At 42.3% G+C, this 16,404-nt stretch overlaps 1 protein-coding gene across 10 annotated transcripts in view; it reads left to right on the top strand.

Annotated features, from left to right (window-relative positions):
* The window catches only part of LOC122982584 (ERC protein 2-like), a 156,735-nt gene that overhangs the window by 80,639 nt on the left and 59,692 nt on the right, over positions 1–16,404 (top strand). For all 10 annotated transcript variants that reach the window (XR_006403498.1, XM_044351980.1, XM_044351985.1 and 7 more), the window contains one exon: positions 2,148–2,308. Coding sequence is in view for 9 of the 10 variants with exons in the window: in XM_044351980.1 (XP_044207915.1) it covers positions 2,148–2,308 (161 nt within the window). In the remaining variant the exon portion in view is untranslated. The remainder of the gene's footprint in view (positions 1–2,147; positions 2,309–16,404) is intronic.

Below are 16,404 nucleotides of genomic sequence, written 5' to 3'. Positions count from 1 at the left end.
CTGCCGCTCTTGCCTCAAGATTACGGAGAACAAGAGGGTGTTCCGGGCTGGTTGCTGGGGGAATAGAGAGAGGGACAGGTCCTTCTGAAACATCACCTGACCCTGGCACCGTTTCAGAGCGCCTTGCCAGACTCACATTCTCACATTTTTCCCCCCCTCGTTTTTTACTTGATTTTCCTCTTTCTTCTCCCCTCTGTCCCAGAGTAATCAGTCTCATGATGTGTAATGCGCTGAAAGTCTTCCATCAGCCTGACCTGCTGAAATGGAGCATGGGTAATGCCCTGGGTCACTTTTCTTCACATCCCCTCGGTCTCTGCCACTCTCTGTCTCTTGTCTTTCTCCTGCTGTCCATTCATCGTCCCGAGCCTTGTTCTTTCCCATCTGCCTTCTTAAGTTGTCTCCCCCAATTATCTCCACGCTCTCTCTCCCTTTCTCTCCATTTCTGTTGCTGTCTCTCTCCCTCTCTCCCCCTCTGTGGCGTTTGAACTAGGCCTTTGAACCAGCAACACCGACGCAAATGGACAAGAGGGATTTGGCCCTTACCTCTGAGCCCCCAATCAGCTTAGCAACTAAAAGGGCTTTGGGCCAGTCTTAGTGAGCCTTAGCCTGGCTGGGGGGCTTTGCCTTGAAGTTGAGCTAAATTAGCACGCACAGGCTCACCACTAAGCTGATTAGGTCCCTAATTTCACTAAAATGCATTGTATTCCTTATTAATGATGTGATTGTGAAGTGAGGGCGAGCCTGGGTGGTGGACTAATGGGCGACTGAGATGGGGGAGTTGGAGCATGAGGGTTGATAGACATGTGGTGGGTGTAAATGGAGTTGTGTGTGTGTGACCCTTGGCTTTCAAGATGAAAAGAGTGGCTTTGGGTTCTTTTAAGCCTGAAACAAGACATCAAACATTAAACGTAGTGTGATTTTGGACAGTTGGATGTCTTGTTTATGTTGGGTATATTAACTGCTGGATACTTAGGAGGTCAGTTGTTGTTGGCAGGGGTATGGGGTGTATTTTATTTAAAACAATGCTTTGATATGTTTCCTGGAAGTTATGACTGAAAGTTGTCACTTTCCCACCATTGCAAATTTCTGTATTCCCTACTCACTTTGCTTTCACCCTTTCTTCTCTCACTCCATATGTGATATTCATGAACAGTCAGTGTGCACATTATCTGACATCTGTGAAACACACCTAGAAAACCGGCGGAGATGGAGAGTGTCCTGAAAATGTGTGAACGATTTGGCCCCTTCATAAAAGAGGCCCATTCCTTTTTTCATGTCCTACCCCATGGAGTGCTTTCCCCTAATACTCCTTTTTTTTTGCTTCTCCTTCCCTTTCTTTCCCTTTGTTCATTTGAGATCCAACACTCAAGAATCTATTATTTGACTATCTTATATCACAAATCTGCAAATCATCAGAATTGAATAAAGAGAAATTAATATTCTTGTGGTCTTCCATTTCCATCATCTGAACATGCCTGCCTAGTACTGCATCCTATTGTGAAGTACTTGTTAGACAATTACACACTTCCTGTCTTAGGATAATGACGCCCTCAGGTCACATCCTGTCTGTCAGACACTCAGGTTGGACATGCAGGACTGCGTGGCTGGAGGGCATGTGTGTGCAGAGGGAGGAGATGCATGCATTATATAGGAGAGCATTATTCTCACCTGCTCTAAAGTAGAACCACACTTGAGAGTGAGATAAAATAAGTGGAGAAAGGTGGAGGAGGAGAAGGAGCCCTTGTTTCCACCGCAAGCGTTAGCGGACATATCATTCAACTAGCCTTTGAACCTCAGTAATTTCACCTGCTCTTTATTGTCAACTGGTCATTCATTTTCATGTTTAGGAAGTCATTTCACCACCATCCAGCTCCTCAGAAAGCATCATGCACACATACAGGCATGCAGACAGATAAAAGTGTACATAAGTGTGCATTTGATTATTTTATCATGTCACTGTGTACATGTGTGTAACTGTACATGTGGAAGTGTAAAATAGATCTTGTATATTGACTTTTAAGTAACATGTTGCATGATTTAATGAACACTTCTTACATTTGAGAGCTTTGTTTGGGTACCCTGGTAAGTTTTCATACTGTTTAAACGTGTGTTTGTGTGTGTGTGTGTGTTTGTCTGCACTTGACTAGTTGGAGGAGCTGATGGGGGCTTTGGAGAAGACACGTCAGGAGCTGGACGCCACAAAGTTGCGTCTGTCCTCCACTCAGCAATCCCTGCATGAGAGAGACGGACACCTCAACAGCCTGCGCCATGAGAGACGCAAACAGCTGGAGGAGATTCTGGAGATGAAGTTAGTCTCATATTCAGCCATCTGTCTTCACAGTATTTATATCCTATCTATCTACTTTAATCTACCCTACTTACCTATTTTTCCTCATTCAACAGATGTTACTCTTTTCATGTGTCCGTAAACAACAGTGCAATCAGTGTAGGCCACACAGAATAATAATCACATGCTGTGTAACCGTATGCTACAGTATATTCTGCTCGTTCATGGCTCTACATTTCTCTAATCAGTAAAAGAAAGACTTCAATGTATCAAACTCAATAATGTGAATTAATTAAGCTGCGTTTGCATAAAGAGGAAGAGGCTTTGCACATAGTGTGTAATGTAATGCAGAGCAAGAGGTGCTGGTAATTAAAGTAAGACATACAGTCAGAAAAAATAAACTACAAGTGGTTGTGGTAGTGACTGCACACCCGGCCCATAAGATCAAGGATCTTTTTTTTAACATTGTCAACATATTTCCCTCAGCGCTTTATCAGGAACATTGTCATGGCCCTACACAGCAGTTTTGTTGCTGCAGAAGAAATCCGTGTGTCTACTACTGTACTGTGTTGGGCGAGTTTATTGGCTCACCTGTTCACATGTGCATCTGTGCATGTGTCTTATATAGACATCAGTGTCGAGGTGTGTTTTGAAGTAGGATCAGCCGTTGTCTATAGCTGCCTTGTGAAAAGTTACATTTATTGAGGACAGGTGGTGCAGCCTTGGACAGCAGGTTTAGAAAGATATGTGTGTGGCTGTTTTCTTTTTTTGTGTGTGTGTGTGTATGTCTGTGTGTGACAGAAGAGTTAAAGAAGGAGGAAACTAAAAGAAAAAAAAAGTGTGCAGGACTGGATGCATTTCCATGTGTGAGTGTGTGTCAGTGGGTATGTATGAAATGTGTGAGTGAGTTCAGTGATCTGTCAGTGGAGCGGCTACATGTGTGTTTGCTTTGAGCGCTCTGATTGAAGGAGCATGGAGCCACATATCTGGTTGTCATGTGCCGCAGAGAAATGCCTTTAAAGTCAGCCACTCAGTACAGTACAAAAGGGAAGGCTGGCACACATGTATTGAAAACACATCTTTTAAAATCCATTATGCCTCGCGAGCCCCTCTGATCACACTAACTTTAAAAGAATGTGTGTATGCATCTGTGTCTGCCTACAGTATCAGAGAAAAAGAGTGCCCTTGCCCATATCATACACCACACACACACACACACACACGCACACACACACACACACGGGTGATACAAACCATCTTCGTGTCTGTTTCAGTTTCCACCATCCAAACATCACCAGGGATGTTTAGCAGAGGAAATGTATTACATATGATACAGACACAATCCGTGCTTCTAGGTATATACGTGAAATTACAAACATGCTCACAGACCTGGCATGTGAAAGACACTTCTGCACTTTACTGGCACTCGACTTAAATCATTATTATATTACCATTAGAGAGATGTCTGAGGAAGACGGTTAGTGTGATGGTTGGTTGACATATTCAGCAACAAAGAAGTTTGGGATTCTTTGCCTTTGTGTTCAAAACTTTGACTGGTTACATGTCTACACTGGTAAGAGCTAATGGAAGGGGCACAGGGGGCACGAGTGTGTGTGTGGTCTCTTGTGCATTCGATTCTGTGTGTCTCTGTGTGTATGAAGAGGTCAGAGGCAGGGGTTTGGGGTCACTGATGATGAGGATTAAAGGACTGTTGAATTGCGAGGGGCGAAGCTTCGTGAGACTGACTTACATCTGAACAAGCCACAAAGATACGCATGCAGAATGTACACACAACCTCAGTGGAACTCACATATAATCACTCACGTCTGCAGACATGCACATACTTACACAAACTTTGGCTTTGTGCTTAAAGGGGCCATATTCCCACAGCACAGCTCTGGTCCAAGTTAGCACAGAGAAAACTAAACAGGAAAGATAGGGCAGAGAAAGAGAGGTAACAAGAGAGAGAGTGAGAGAGAGAGGGAGAGGAAGGGTGTTAGAGTAAAAGCAAGAAAGAAAAAATAGAAAGAAAGGGAGAAGGAGAGGGAGGGGAGGATAGAGTGGAGGAGGGTGAGGGCTACACAAACTGAAGTATTTCAAATCTTAGAAATCATGAGAGAAGTTTGATTGCATGCCAAGTTTCTCCTTCTCTCCACTCTAATGTGGCATTTGTCAAGAAGACCAGCTGAAGCAAACCATGTGAAGCACGTTCCCCAGTGAACTGGGTAGCTCTGTGTGTGTGTGTGTTTCTTAATGTGTGTGTGTGTGTGTGTGTGTGTGTGTGTGTGTGTGTGTGTGTGTGTGTGTGTGTGAGCCAGAGGGAGAGAGAGAGAGAGCAGACTCTTGGCTTTTCAACACTGTTAATGAAAGAGACAAGAGGGGAAAAAATCATTTTCAATATCCTCTCATTGCATGCTGGGTTTCCTAGCTTGTATTGTGTATGTGCCTGCGTGTGCTTGTGTGTGTGTGTGTGTGTGTGTGTGTGTGTGTGTGTGTGTGTGTGTGACTGAGAGAAAGAGAGAGAGAAATTTTCATATTTGCCTTTTTCAGATATAGAGCTGAATGCTTGATGTATAAGGAGCGGTGTGGGTCTGCTCTATCACCCCACACCAGATTGAGTTTCCACCATACTATACAGTATTCACACACACACACAGACACAGACACAGATGGCCTCCAGAGGAGCTAGTCATTAAATGAGTCTAGGGTCACGGGGTGTAGGTGCACAATAGAGAAATTATGTGCTTGGACATTTTGAATAGCTAGTCATTGAGATGTTTCCATAGTCTGAATGGGATAATACTACATGCCACAACATCACAGTGGCTTACTGAACCTGATCCTCCTGTAGACAGTGGGAATGTAGCTGATATTATCTCTGTTTACATTTTAGTGATGGAAAATGATGATAGAGCAAAGAAAAGGTAGCGGCAGCTTTGAGGGTGACGCATAAAGAGATGCCGAGTTGACAAAGTGGAAATTTTTAGAAGCAGAGAAGGGGCGAGTTGACGATTTGAGAGATGGAGGGAAAATCATGCAGACATTTAGTAGAAAGACTCTGCAAGACAGTAGAAGGAGGAAAAGAGAGAAGCTGTAGCAGAGGGTTAGGGAGGAAATAGTAAATGATGGAGGAAAAAAAAGGATGATAGATTAAGGGAGTGATTGATGGAGGGGATGATTGATGGTGGGAGGGAGGAAGGGAATGATGGAGGGAGTGGTGGAAGAAAGAACAGGAAAAAGATGGAGTAGAGCTGTGAAGGGTGGGAGGGAGCAGGGTCTGGTTAGCAGAGAACGGTTAGAGAAAGAGAGGTGGGATGAATACAAAGACAGAAAAGTGGGTGAGATTAGAATGACTGAACACAACATACCATGCGTCAGCAAACACCTGCACCGAATCAGATGATAAATAACATTGTCATCCACATGTTTCATCCACATTTTGGTTTGCTCATAAGAAAAATAAATATCCAGGTATTGCAAAATGATTCTCATGCCAGACTGAGTTGGAAAAGTTTGTGTATTCATAAAAGAGAAGATGTACAAAAATGGGCAAATGGGCAAAGATTTTTGAGTAAATGATGATGTTAGGTACCTGCTTTCACTTAATCTTCCTGTGTTTTGTTTTACACTTCCACTCAGACAAAGACAAAGAAAAATAGTCCTGTTAGAGTGTTTGCTTACAGTAACTAACAGAAAAAATGTGTTTCAGTTTTTTTGTTTTACCAGAAATTTGAACAGTTGCTTAAATTTTGTGTAATATTTCGATATAAACAAACCTCTAGTGTCATATTTTAAGTTCCCTGTACTTCTACTGTCACAAAATATCTACTACATACAGTATATCTAATGCTCACTCCTTCTCTCATGCCATTAACTCAGCACCTCCGCGTGAAGGGAGATGAGCTATTCTACACTGTGGAAATGTAATAAACCCAAACCTGTAACCCCGAAATTCAATTCTGTCCATGAAGTGTATTCATGTATTCCGTTTGTTGGCTAGTTATAGTAACCCGTGGCATAATAAAGCTTAAGAGCAGTAGCGACGTTATGACTTTCAAATCCCCGACGTAGACATCCTGTCTGCACAGTGCCATCGCCATGGTTACGCTGACTAAATACACAGAGAGACCAGCTGTACTGGCAAGGTCATGTCCCTGCTCACTGATCTCTCCGAGGGGCCTGGACACACACACATACTGTATGTATGCCATGTGCACTCACACGCACACAAGGAAACACATTTACCAGCCCCCGCCCCCTCCCCAGGACAATAATCTCATTGTAGACATCATCATCATCAAATACATTTTAATGATAAGTATGATCGAATGTTCAACAAATCAGGCTTTGTTGATTAGAATTCAGTACAGTAGCATAATGTACATATATTCAATGCTTCAAGATCTAACAGTCATCAAGTGCATTTTGATGTACAGATACACATATGTTCAATCTGGCTTTTTTGAATTTATAGAACTACTCACTCAAAGGCTCAGTGGATCACCTCTTCCCGTAATGGGTCCCCACAGTGCAGGATCTCCAGGAAATGTCATTGTGGAGGTGCAGAGGCTGCTTGACCCATTGCTAATTCCCTCAATGGTCACACTTGCAGCAGGGCTGTTGTTGCAAGCTGCTGCTGGGGACTTCTCGCTGTCCAGGCTGCTCGCTGTCACAATGGGCGAGCCATCGCTAGCTCCCTTGTATGCGCTACTGGTGTCCAGGCTGTTCCAACTGCTAGTGAAGAAATGTCATCACCAGCTGAGTTGTCCTTGTTGCTGGTAGCTGCCTTAGTAGAGCAGTTGTTAACAGTAACAGAAGTGAAGAAACTACCTATTTTCAGTATATATTTTAAATTCTCTGCCTTTCTGATGTCTTAAACCATTTTTTAATTTTTGTTTGGCGCTCTCACATAGGGCAGCTAAGTGAGCGCCAGGCTCCAGGCTTCTCCGTTTTTTAATTGTTTGAATGCAGGCTGAGGCTACCCACGTCAACGTCAAATTTACGTTGATTTGGCATCACCTTTGACCTTTATAACTTTGCATGTTGATGCAGGCTGACCAATGAGAGGAGGGTCCGTCAGCTCGCAGTTGCACGGTCGGCCTGTGTGAGTAGGCTACAGCGGCACCAGCAGACAGAAAAACGAGATCTAACCAGATATTCTGTTTGTGCCCTGGGACCTCTAGAGGTTTTGGGCCCCTCAGCAATTGTCCTGTTGCCCTTAAAGTTAATCCAGCCCTGATACTTACACCAAGAAAGTATATGTACACATTGATATATTTGTTTTATATATTTACATACACAAAAATGCATGCAAATACACGTATATGTAGTGTACACAATGCAAACACAACCCATGTATTTTTGAAATCGCATTCACATCGATGCCCACCTGCAAAAGCTCACATTCAGTCCACCAACAGTGCACAGCAGCACATAAACAGTCAGAGCCTTTTGTATGCAAGGACTTAAAGTTGCTGCATACGTGTATGCAGATTCACACACCCACATACACACAAGTGTGGTGTTACAGTGCAATTGTTTTGATAGGTGATGATGAAACATAGAAGGTGGCTGCAGTGTGTGAATGGGATTCTCTGTACTGCTGTGATGAGGAGGGGCTGACCACACATCACCTTCCTCTCTTTCTGGGCAAGTTTGCATGTGCGTCGCCTCGTGGGAACTTGGGGCCATTCATCATGTCTGTCTGTGCTCCTGTGCCCTCTGACATGCGTGTTTACCTTCGACATGTGTGTCGGCTGTCGGGCCTGTAGGTGTGTTATTATGTCAGGGCCTAGGCATGCTCCACCCTACTCCTCCACCTCCTCCTCCTTTGAGGTTTTGTCAATGGAGGGTTTCATCACATGGAAATCCCTGCTTCTAAGTCCTTGTTCAATACAGTAAGGTAATGACAGACTTCTACCTGGGTCCCATACAGTAAGCTTTAAAATATTTTACACTTGTTTTCAGGCTGAAATCCCAAATGATCCCAAATTCACATCAAGGATCATTGATTACAGGTTTAAACAAGGGGCTACTAAGGGTATTACAGCAATAAGCACTATATTTGACGAAGGTGTAACCCAGACTTTTCAAAAATTTAATATTTTATTTTGAGACTTTGAGACCAGATACAAGTATAGTTTTGGTGAATTGCTTTCAGTGCTGTATCAAGGTTTGGTGATGAACCAAGGAATTTCTACAGGGTATTTTTAGAGATAAATGAGAAACAGAGCTTAAGATGGAAATATCTAAAGATGTCTGGTACAATGGTACGACATATAACCACTAGCTCCAGGCCAGAATTCTGTTGGGAGAATATAAAAGTGGATCCTCATGACAATCATACCGAAGACTGTGCGGAGAGAATGAGGATCACACTCGTGTATTCTGGGAATCCAAGAAAATGGGCAATTATGGGTAGTGTTGAATGTGATTTTAGGTAATGAAATACCCAAGACATGTGTTGTGCTATATTTAGGCGATTACAGAAGAAAATATAAAACATAAGGAATGATATCTTGTTAAATTTCCATTCGTGGCAACCAAGATGGCAATCACTAGGAAAGGGTGCTAAGTGGACCCTCCTACCATAGGCCAGTGGACTTTGTTAAGATACATGGTGATATGAAAAGGCTCACACATGTTCTGACAATTCAACTATTGGGGTTTCATGAAAAATGGACCACTAAAACCTCGGTATAAAACATTAGAAGAATTGTATTGGTATATTGTTTACCTCGTTGACACTACTTTTGGTGTTCCTTCTCTGTCAACAAAATTTAAAGCTAAAAAAGTTAAAAAATAAAAGTTAAAAAAAAAAAAGATTATAGGACATATTAATGTTTATGTATACACTGAAGCAAAATTACCACTTAAAGTAGAGAGAGAGTAATAGTCCTGAGATACACCTGAGAAGTTTGCTTCTCTGTGCTCTTCAGCTAATGGAACTGGGGGTTAAGGGCCTTAAAACTTCTGGCCCATTTTTCTCGGGCCATGTTATTCTCTTGGACTGTACTCTGTAACCCTTGTGATTTGAGTTCATTTTCTCAGGGTTTGGCTGTTCTATCAGCAGTTACAGCTATTTTTTATCACTACGTATTAATATTTTATTGGTACTTACATCCACAATTGTATTTAGGGAATTGTGCCACACCAGAAGTATGAAGTTTCATGTCCTGTATTTCAAATCAAGTTTTGTAAAACTGGCACACCCTCTGTTTTCCTACAGTACCGTAACAGCTGGATTGCTGTCATAGTGAAGAGGATTTGTGAACACTGGGCATTGTTTCCTTAAGAAGTGACTGGTAGGTTAGAGTCCTGTGAAGTCGATGTTGAGCTGACAGATGCATTGACGATCAGAAAACATCAGTCAAAAAAGGGGGGATAGCTCATTCATGAGAGTGTGTTTGGTTAAACTGATAGACAGAGATGGAAGAGTCTTTCCAAAGGCTGAAAGAACTTCTCTTGAAACTGACATAGTGAAGATGGGGTGAATGTGACACTCAAAAACAAAAAAGAATGCAGTGATTGACAACCAGAGAAGAAGATAGGGAGGCCACGTCAATGGGAAGATGTTGCATGTGGAAACCGCATTCACCGTCATACTGACTCACACTTTGCCCCAGCAGAGTAAAACCATTCTTTCATCGTCTCTCCTCACTTTTACTTCATTACTCCTGCACCGCTGAACTCTTTAACTTCCTCTGAGTATTAAATGCTCTCCCTCCCTCTCCCCTTTTTTGTCTGTCTTTCTCTTGTTCTCTCGTTCTATCTCTGGACGGGTGGAAGAAGGCCTGGAATTTATCACACATACCTAATAATTACTATCACAGGAAATGGTCCTGAGGAAGTAGGTGCACTAGCCCTGCTAATTAGTGTCAGTCGCAAACACACATACACGTGCACATAACTGAATGCCCACACACACATACACACACACACACACACACACACACAAAGCTAATTAGTGTCATTTGACTTGTGTAGAAGTCTCGGGAAAGCTCAATCTGATTGGCTTTAGGGAGACTAACACCCCCAAGTTTTCCCAGTTGTATAAATCTCAAGACTAATTGATTGGAAGTCCTGTGTGTATGTGTGTGTGTGTGTGTGTGTGAGCATTTAAGTGTGTGCATGAGTGGGCAATATATTAGGTGGGCCCTGCAGGCATAAAGAGGCAGCCCAGGACACAGCACCCAGAGGTGACCAGTGACGGCCTCCTAAATGGCAGTCTTGCCCTCAGGGTCATCAAAGGAATGAGGAGAAGGAAGGGAGGAGGTGCTCTAAATGCAGATAGATAGATACGGTCATGGCACTGAAGCAAAATTTAATTTTAAATTTGATTTATACAGATAGATGGACAGATATACGGATAGATAGATGCACGGATAGATAGACAGCAGCAGAGATGGAGCACAAGGGATTAACTGCAAAGAGCAGCGGTTTCTTTTAGGAAGAAAGAGGGATGGGTTGCTCTAAATGCAGCTGCATGTAATATGTTTTTTGATGTGCTGTGTTGTAAAACAGCCGTTAAAACCGTAGCTTAGTGAAATGCCCTCATGGTTTACCATTACGGGCACATGAAATGCTGGTATACCCACACAAGTGAATCAGTGGAGCTTACTGGTATATATTCACACACTGTAAACACCTTTAAGCCTCTGTGGTTTGCGCACACACCTGAGCTCCCACTCCTGTTTCTGTCCTCTGTGGCTTCTCTAGCTATGTCTGTCTGTCTGTCTTTATCTGGCTATGTGCATCTTTGACTTTGTGTCTGTGTCTTACTCTCCCTTCATTTCTCACAATTTTTACATCAGGTAAAATCAGCTTTATTGGCAGAAAATTGAGGAGTCTCCCTCCTTTTCTGCAGTTTTACCTCTACGCATTCTCACAGTTTTCATCAGTAAGGGCAGATTCTCTGACTATTTGTTGGTTTGACCAGAATCTTATTTGCCCCACACGTCTCTCAGCCTCACTTAGATGATTCCCAGGAGGTTTTAATAGAGAACAATAGTAGAACGGACCACTTCCCAGCACTGGGCTGTTCCAACACTGCACACCAGTCAGCATTCACCACAGCAGCCCCTGGCACTTCTGGATTGTGTGTGTGTGTCTGATCTGGTTAATTCAGGGATGTAGACCCAAATAGTAATTATCATTATGTACTTCTCGGCAGCGGCAGGAAACAGCCCAAGCAAGTTTGGATGTACGTGTGCATCCTTGCTGATGATGCTTTTGAATGTGTTTGTGCGCACAGAACAACATGTGCATACACGAATTTGTCTTTCTATGTGCGTGTGTGCGTGCGTGCATGCTTGTGTGCACATAAGAGCAATGATGTGAAGAGCATGAGAGCTATTAGCAGTGAAAGATAAGCAGATTGTGCCAGTGGCTATGTGATGATTTTTCCTGCTCTTGTTCATTTGGTCTCTGGTAAATGGAGACATACTGGAAACATGACTGTTCTCTTGGGGCCGGTGGGTATCCAAGTTTAGGGCTGGAAAAGAGAGGAGAGAAGAAGAAATGAGAGGAGAGGGGGAGAGAAAAGGAAATTGAGGGAGAAGAGTGGAAAGAGAATAAAAATGAAATCAGAAGAGAAAGTAGGGGTCAATGGATTTAAGCTCACTACCAGGATTTGAAATCTTTTAAAAACAAAACTGTATTTGTCTTTATTTGTTTGTGGAGATAAAAAATGACCACTCACAAGCATCACAGACACTGTTAACTTTCACAACTCTGCAATAAAATCTTTGTCTCATTTTTATGATATCAGAGTTGACGTCCAAGAAAAAGTGAAGCAAAACCCACGGAAAAGAGAAGGAAAGAGAAAAAAAAAAACACAAAATGCTAAAAACCCAAAGTTTATTTGAAGCAAGCGTCACATCTATACAAAATGGCAACCGCGGTTTAATCTGTGTAGTCCTTCATTTTTAAAGCTAGCATCAATAACACAGAGGAGGCCTTCATGTGGGTGGACAGACTGGGTAGGGACAGGACTGGTCACCACTAAACAAACAACATAAGAATCCTGCAGAGACAGGAATGGCTAGAGGGAGTGTGAGCAAAGACAATGGCATGACTTTCAGGCTGTAGATGAAACAGAAAATAGACAGTGTGTGCATGCGTGATTGAGAATGTGGGCATTCATGAATGTATTGATATGAGGGTTATGCGTGTTTATGTCTGGAGTAATTTAAGTCAAGATCAGAGAACTGTGGAATATGTTTTGTCATTTTAGCGTACAATATTCAAAGCTTGAACGGGACAGTATGTGTATACCCTGGCATTAACTGAAACCTCAGTTTTTAATATATATACATTTCTTACATTATTATTCTGTAGGGATGAGGCGGACTGTCGCAGAGGTTGTGCTGGTGCGTCTCTTTTCATTCCCGTCTGTGTTTGTGCTTGAACTGAAGTGTCCATCGATGTATTTTGCATCAAAACCCACACTTTTTCTCACAGTCATAACTTAAAATGAAAATAAAAATGCACCTTATAACGTCAGATCTTTCCTCATAATTATTAGATGTAAAATTTCTATTCAGTATCAATGATAATGCAGGCATTTCACTTGCAATACAAATTAAAGATAAGAAACAGAAATGAATAGAGGTCACAAAAGCTCCTCTTTTATCTCATTCACATACAGATATTTGCTGTGTTCAGTTCCTTTGAACACGCATGCAAAAAGACCCAAACAATTGTAAATTATGCAAAACTTTGTAAAGGAAAATCAGAGATTTCTTTTTTAAGACATTATACCTGATAGAAAATAACTGCTGAAAACATGTGAAAAGACTGAATTGTGTAGTACTGAGTTAGAGCATTAAATTGTTTTGCACCGAGCTCCACAGTAATTTTAACGTAACGATGATTGATGATGGTTTACTTGTTAACTAGTCATTAAAGTTACATTTTTACTGAAGTAAGTCCATATTTACCCACAAAATATGTGCTGAATTAAACATAGGCTCCTAACGTTACTTTATTTTTAAAATATCATCCATGTTGCTTGCCTTACACCTACAAAGCCTATTTTAAATTTTGTATTTTTATTCAGGAGTTTGTTATGAGCATTGTTAACTCAGAGGCTGTTCTTTTGGGCCGTGCTGTCAGTGCTTTCAGTGGACATGCCCCTAGCGTTTCAGAGCAGAGAATACTGCTTGTTTTTCCACAATTTTGAAACCTCATTTTATATACTTGGCGATTTTTTTAATCATTCATATTTGGCTGGGTGGTTAATTTCACATTTTTCTGTGGTGAGACAAACACGGAACATATATTTATTATTTCTTTACACAGACTTTAAAGTTACAGTGAACTGTAAACTTCTCTGGCAAATAACAATACATGGTGTGCCTAGCTAAGGCCTTGAGCCAGGAAATAAAGGGATTGAAAACCTTGCAAAGGGTTAATTTTACACGGATTAAGCAGGTGCACTTAAATGTGTGTGTCTTAAACATACATACAGTCGTCACACATGATATCACTTCAATGTGGAATCAAAAAAGAAATATTAAAAGTAAAACCCCTCCCTTTTCCTCTATCTCTTACTCTCTCCATCTGTCACACATGCACACACACACTCACAGTAACGTGCACTGACATATCTGACATGTCTCTCGTCCATTCCAGCCACAGGTCTCCGAGTTCAGCATTCACTGAAATCAAATGTGTGTGTTTGGCCTTGGGTTACACACTCGATTGAATTAGAGAAACGGTGCACACACACACACACATACACACACGCACGCACACACACACACACAGCCTCACAGGGACACAGATCTCTATTAAGTTAAAAAAGAGAGTTGAGTGTCTTCTTCCATCGCAAGGGCTTTTATGTGATAAGATCGGCTCGGGGTGCTCTCCTATGCAGGATTCCTTAGCACATCAAACAACAGTAAACCACATCACAGAGGCAGGAAGAGCTCAGCTCCATTAGCCAGCCCATAAAGAACATGTGTGTGTGTAACAGGAGAGCTAAGCTAGCCACTACAAAAGGTTTACACACATAAGACAAACATACCGAGGTATGCAGCCCCCTGACATACTCACAAATTGAAGTGCAGTTTGGTGCAAGTGCACATACACCAACATATGCTCATCGACTGTGTCATAGATCTTGTAGTATGCACACGTACACACATAAATATACCTGCATATTCACAAAATTGCATCTATACACACACATATATAGAAGGTTCTGACTTCATCAGTATCTTCTGACTCCATTCTACATTTCATTCATTCCAACTGTGTCTTAAGTTTAAAGTAATACTCTGGCTGACTCACAGCCCAGACTGGAATAATGGCCTGGTAACATAGTGACATGAAAAAGCAAGAATTCAGGAATCTGTTCGCTGTCCAGATGGCAATCATTAGCTTTATTAGTACACAACTGGTACAGACATACCCCCAACACACAGACACACACACACACACAAACACCCTGCCCCAAACTCTCTCTCTACAACTGCAATACAGCTCCATTTCTCTATCCTGTCCCTCACTTTTTTTCAAAGACTGACATCTCTCTTATAAGGTGTTTAGTGACAGCAGGGCCTAAGAGACATCCTAATGCATCTAGAGTGAGTCAGAAAAACAAAGAGAGAGGAAGAGAGGGGTTTGGTGGGGTAGAGGGAGAAAGAGGTTGACCCAGATTGAGTTTACCAGTTTTTCTTCCATTGATTTAAAACAGATCTTCACTGGGTCTGCTGTCCAAGCCACAGGCAGTGAGATATCACCCTCTACTCAGACTCCAGAGGATCTGATTCAGACTAGATGTCCATCAGTTACTGTGTCTGCCCTTGCTCTGCCATGAGAAGATGTCTTAATCATCTTCTGTGCAGGAGAAAACATCTGCATTTTATGTTTCAACCTGCGTCAAACAATAGGACAGTCAGGAGTGTATCGTCATAATGTGGACAGAGACAAATTTCTCCTATTGACAGTATGAAATGGAGACATAGGGCCCACCCGGCTCTCTGCTAAACCATCCTAATGTGTATTAATCCAGGGGATTACACTGCCTGCTTGTATTTCAGCATTCCCGTGCCAGTCAGCGATGTTCTACCCACTGAGGTTAACATGTAATGCTGAAGATGACATACGCACAAACAGTGTTACTGCCGCTGATGCCACACTGGATACCAGTGGAGACCTAGCACGCAAATGGTGGCATAGTCCTTGAAATGTGTGGTAGAAAAGGAGACTGGTGGATGGCGAGGGGGAAACAGAGGGTGTTTAGAGAGGAGTTATGCACTATGGCAGGCCCTAATTGCTTGCGGCTCCTGTTGTGTGTTTGGCTTTGTTTGAGCATGTCCAATATAACCAGTCACAGGGGAGCCTCCGCCAGAGCAAACACACACACAAACACAGTGCTGAACCATAGAGAAGGCTTTTATGGTGTTGAAGACTTCAGTAACATGACACCTAAGGCAAACACTGAGTAATAAAGCAATTGCGGCACATTGTTTAGATCCTCCTTCTGGCATGGTTTGTTTGTCAGACTCAAAGTGTCTCAGTTTCCTGACATCAATGTCCTGACATGTCACTTTGGAAGCTCAGTGCACGATAAACACACATGCATGTGCATGCACACATTGGCAAAGGCAGCACATGTGCAAGATAAACACACTCATGCACACACACACACACACGCACGCACAGAGAAGCACATGCCCACATGTATCTGCACGCACGTCGCACTGCAGACATTTTGACATGTCAGTCACAGTGTGCTTCGTGCCAGTGTTTCCCCAACCTCTAAGCAGCTTCCTGGTATGTCTTGCTGCATGACTGCAGATAAAAGAGCAATAAACATTTCTTTTTCTTGCTCGCTAAACTTGTGTTCCTCACATGCTCCTCACCACCTTTTAAAGTTGCTGTTCTGTGACACGGACAGATTTTCATGTCAAAATGTTTGTACATGTGTCTGTATCCTTCGCAGCAGAGTCTATTTTGGATCTTCTATAGCTCCGAGGTGGTCTGCAGCCCAAAGAAACTTTTCTTTTCTATCTCAGTCCCTTGTCTGCGTGACTTTCTTTCTGCACTCTTTCAATATGCCTCCTTCAAAAGCCCAGGAAACATGAAAACACAGCTTCATTCTCTCTGTT

This window comes from Thunnus albacares, chromosome 5, assembly GCF_914725855.1.
Source record: "Thunnus albacares chromosome 5, fThuAlb1.1, whole genome shotgun sequence".
Lineage (NCBI taxonomy): Eukaryota > Metazoa > Chordata > Actinopteri > Scombriformes > Scombridae > Thunnus > Thunnus albacares.
The sequence above is the reverse complement of the archived record's forward strand: the minus strand, read 5'-3'. Positions and strand labels throughout refer to the sequence as shown.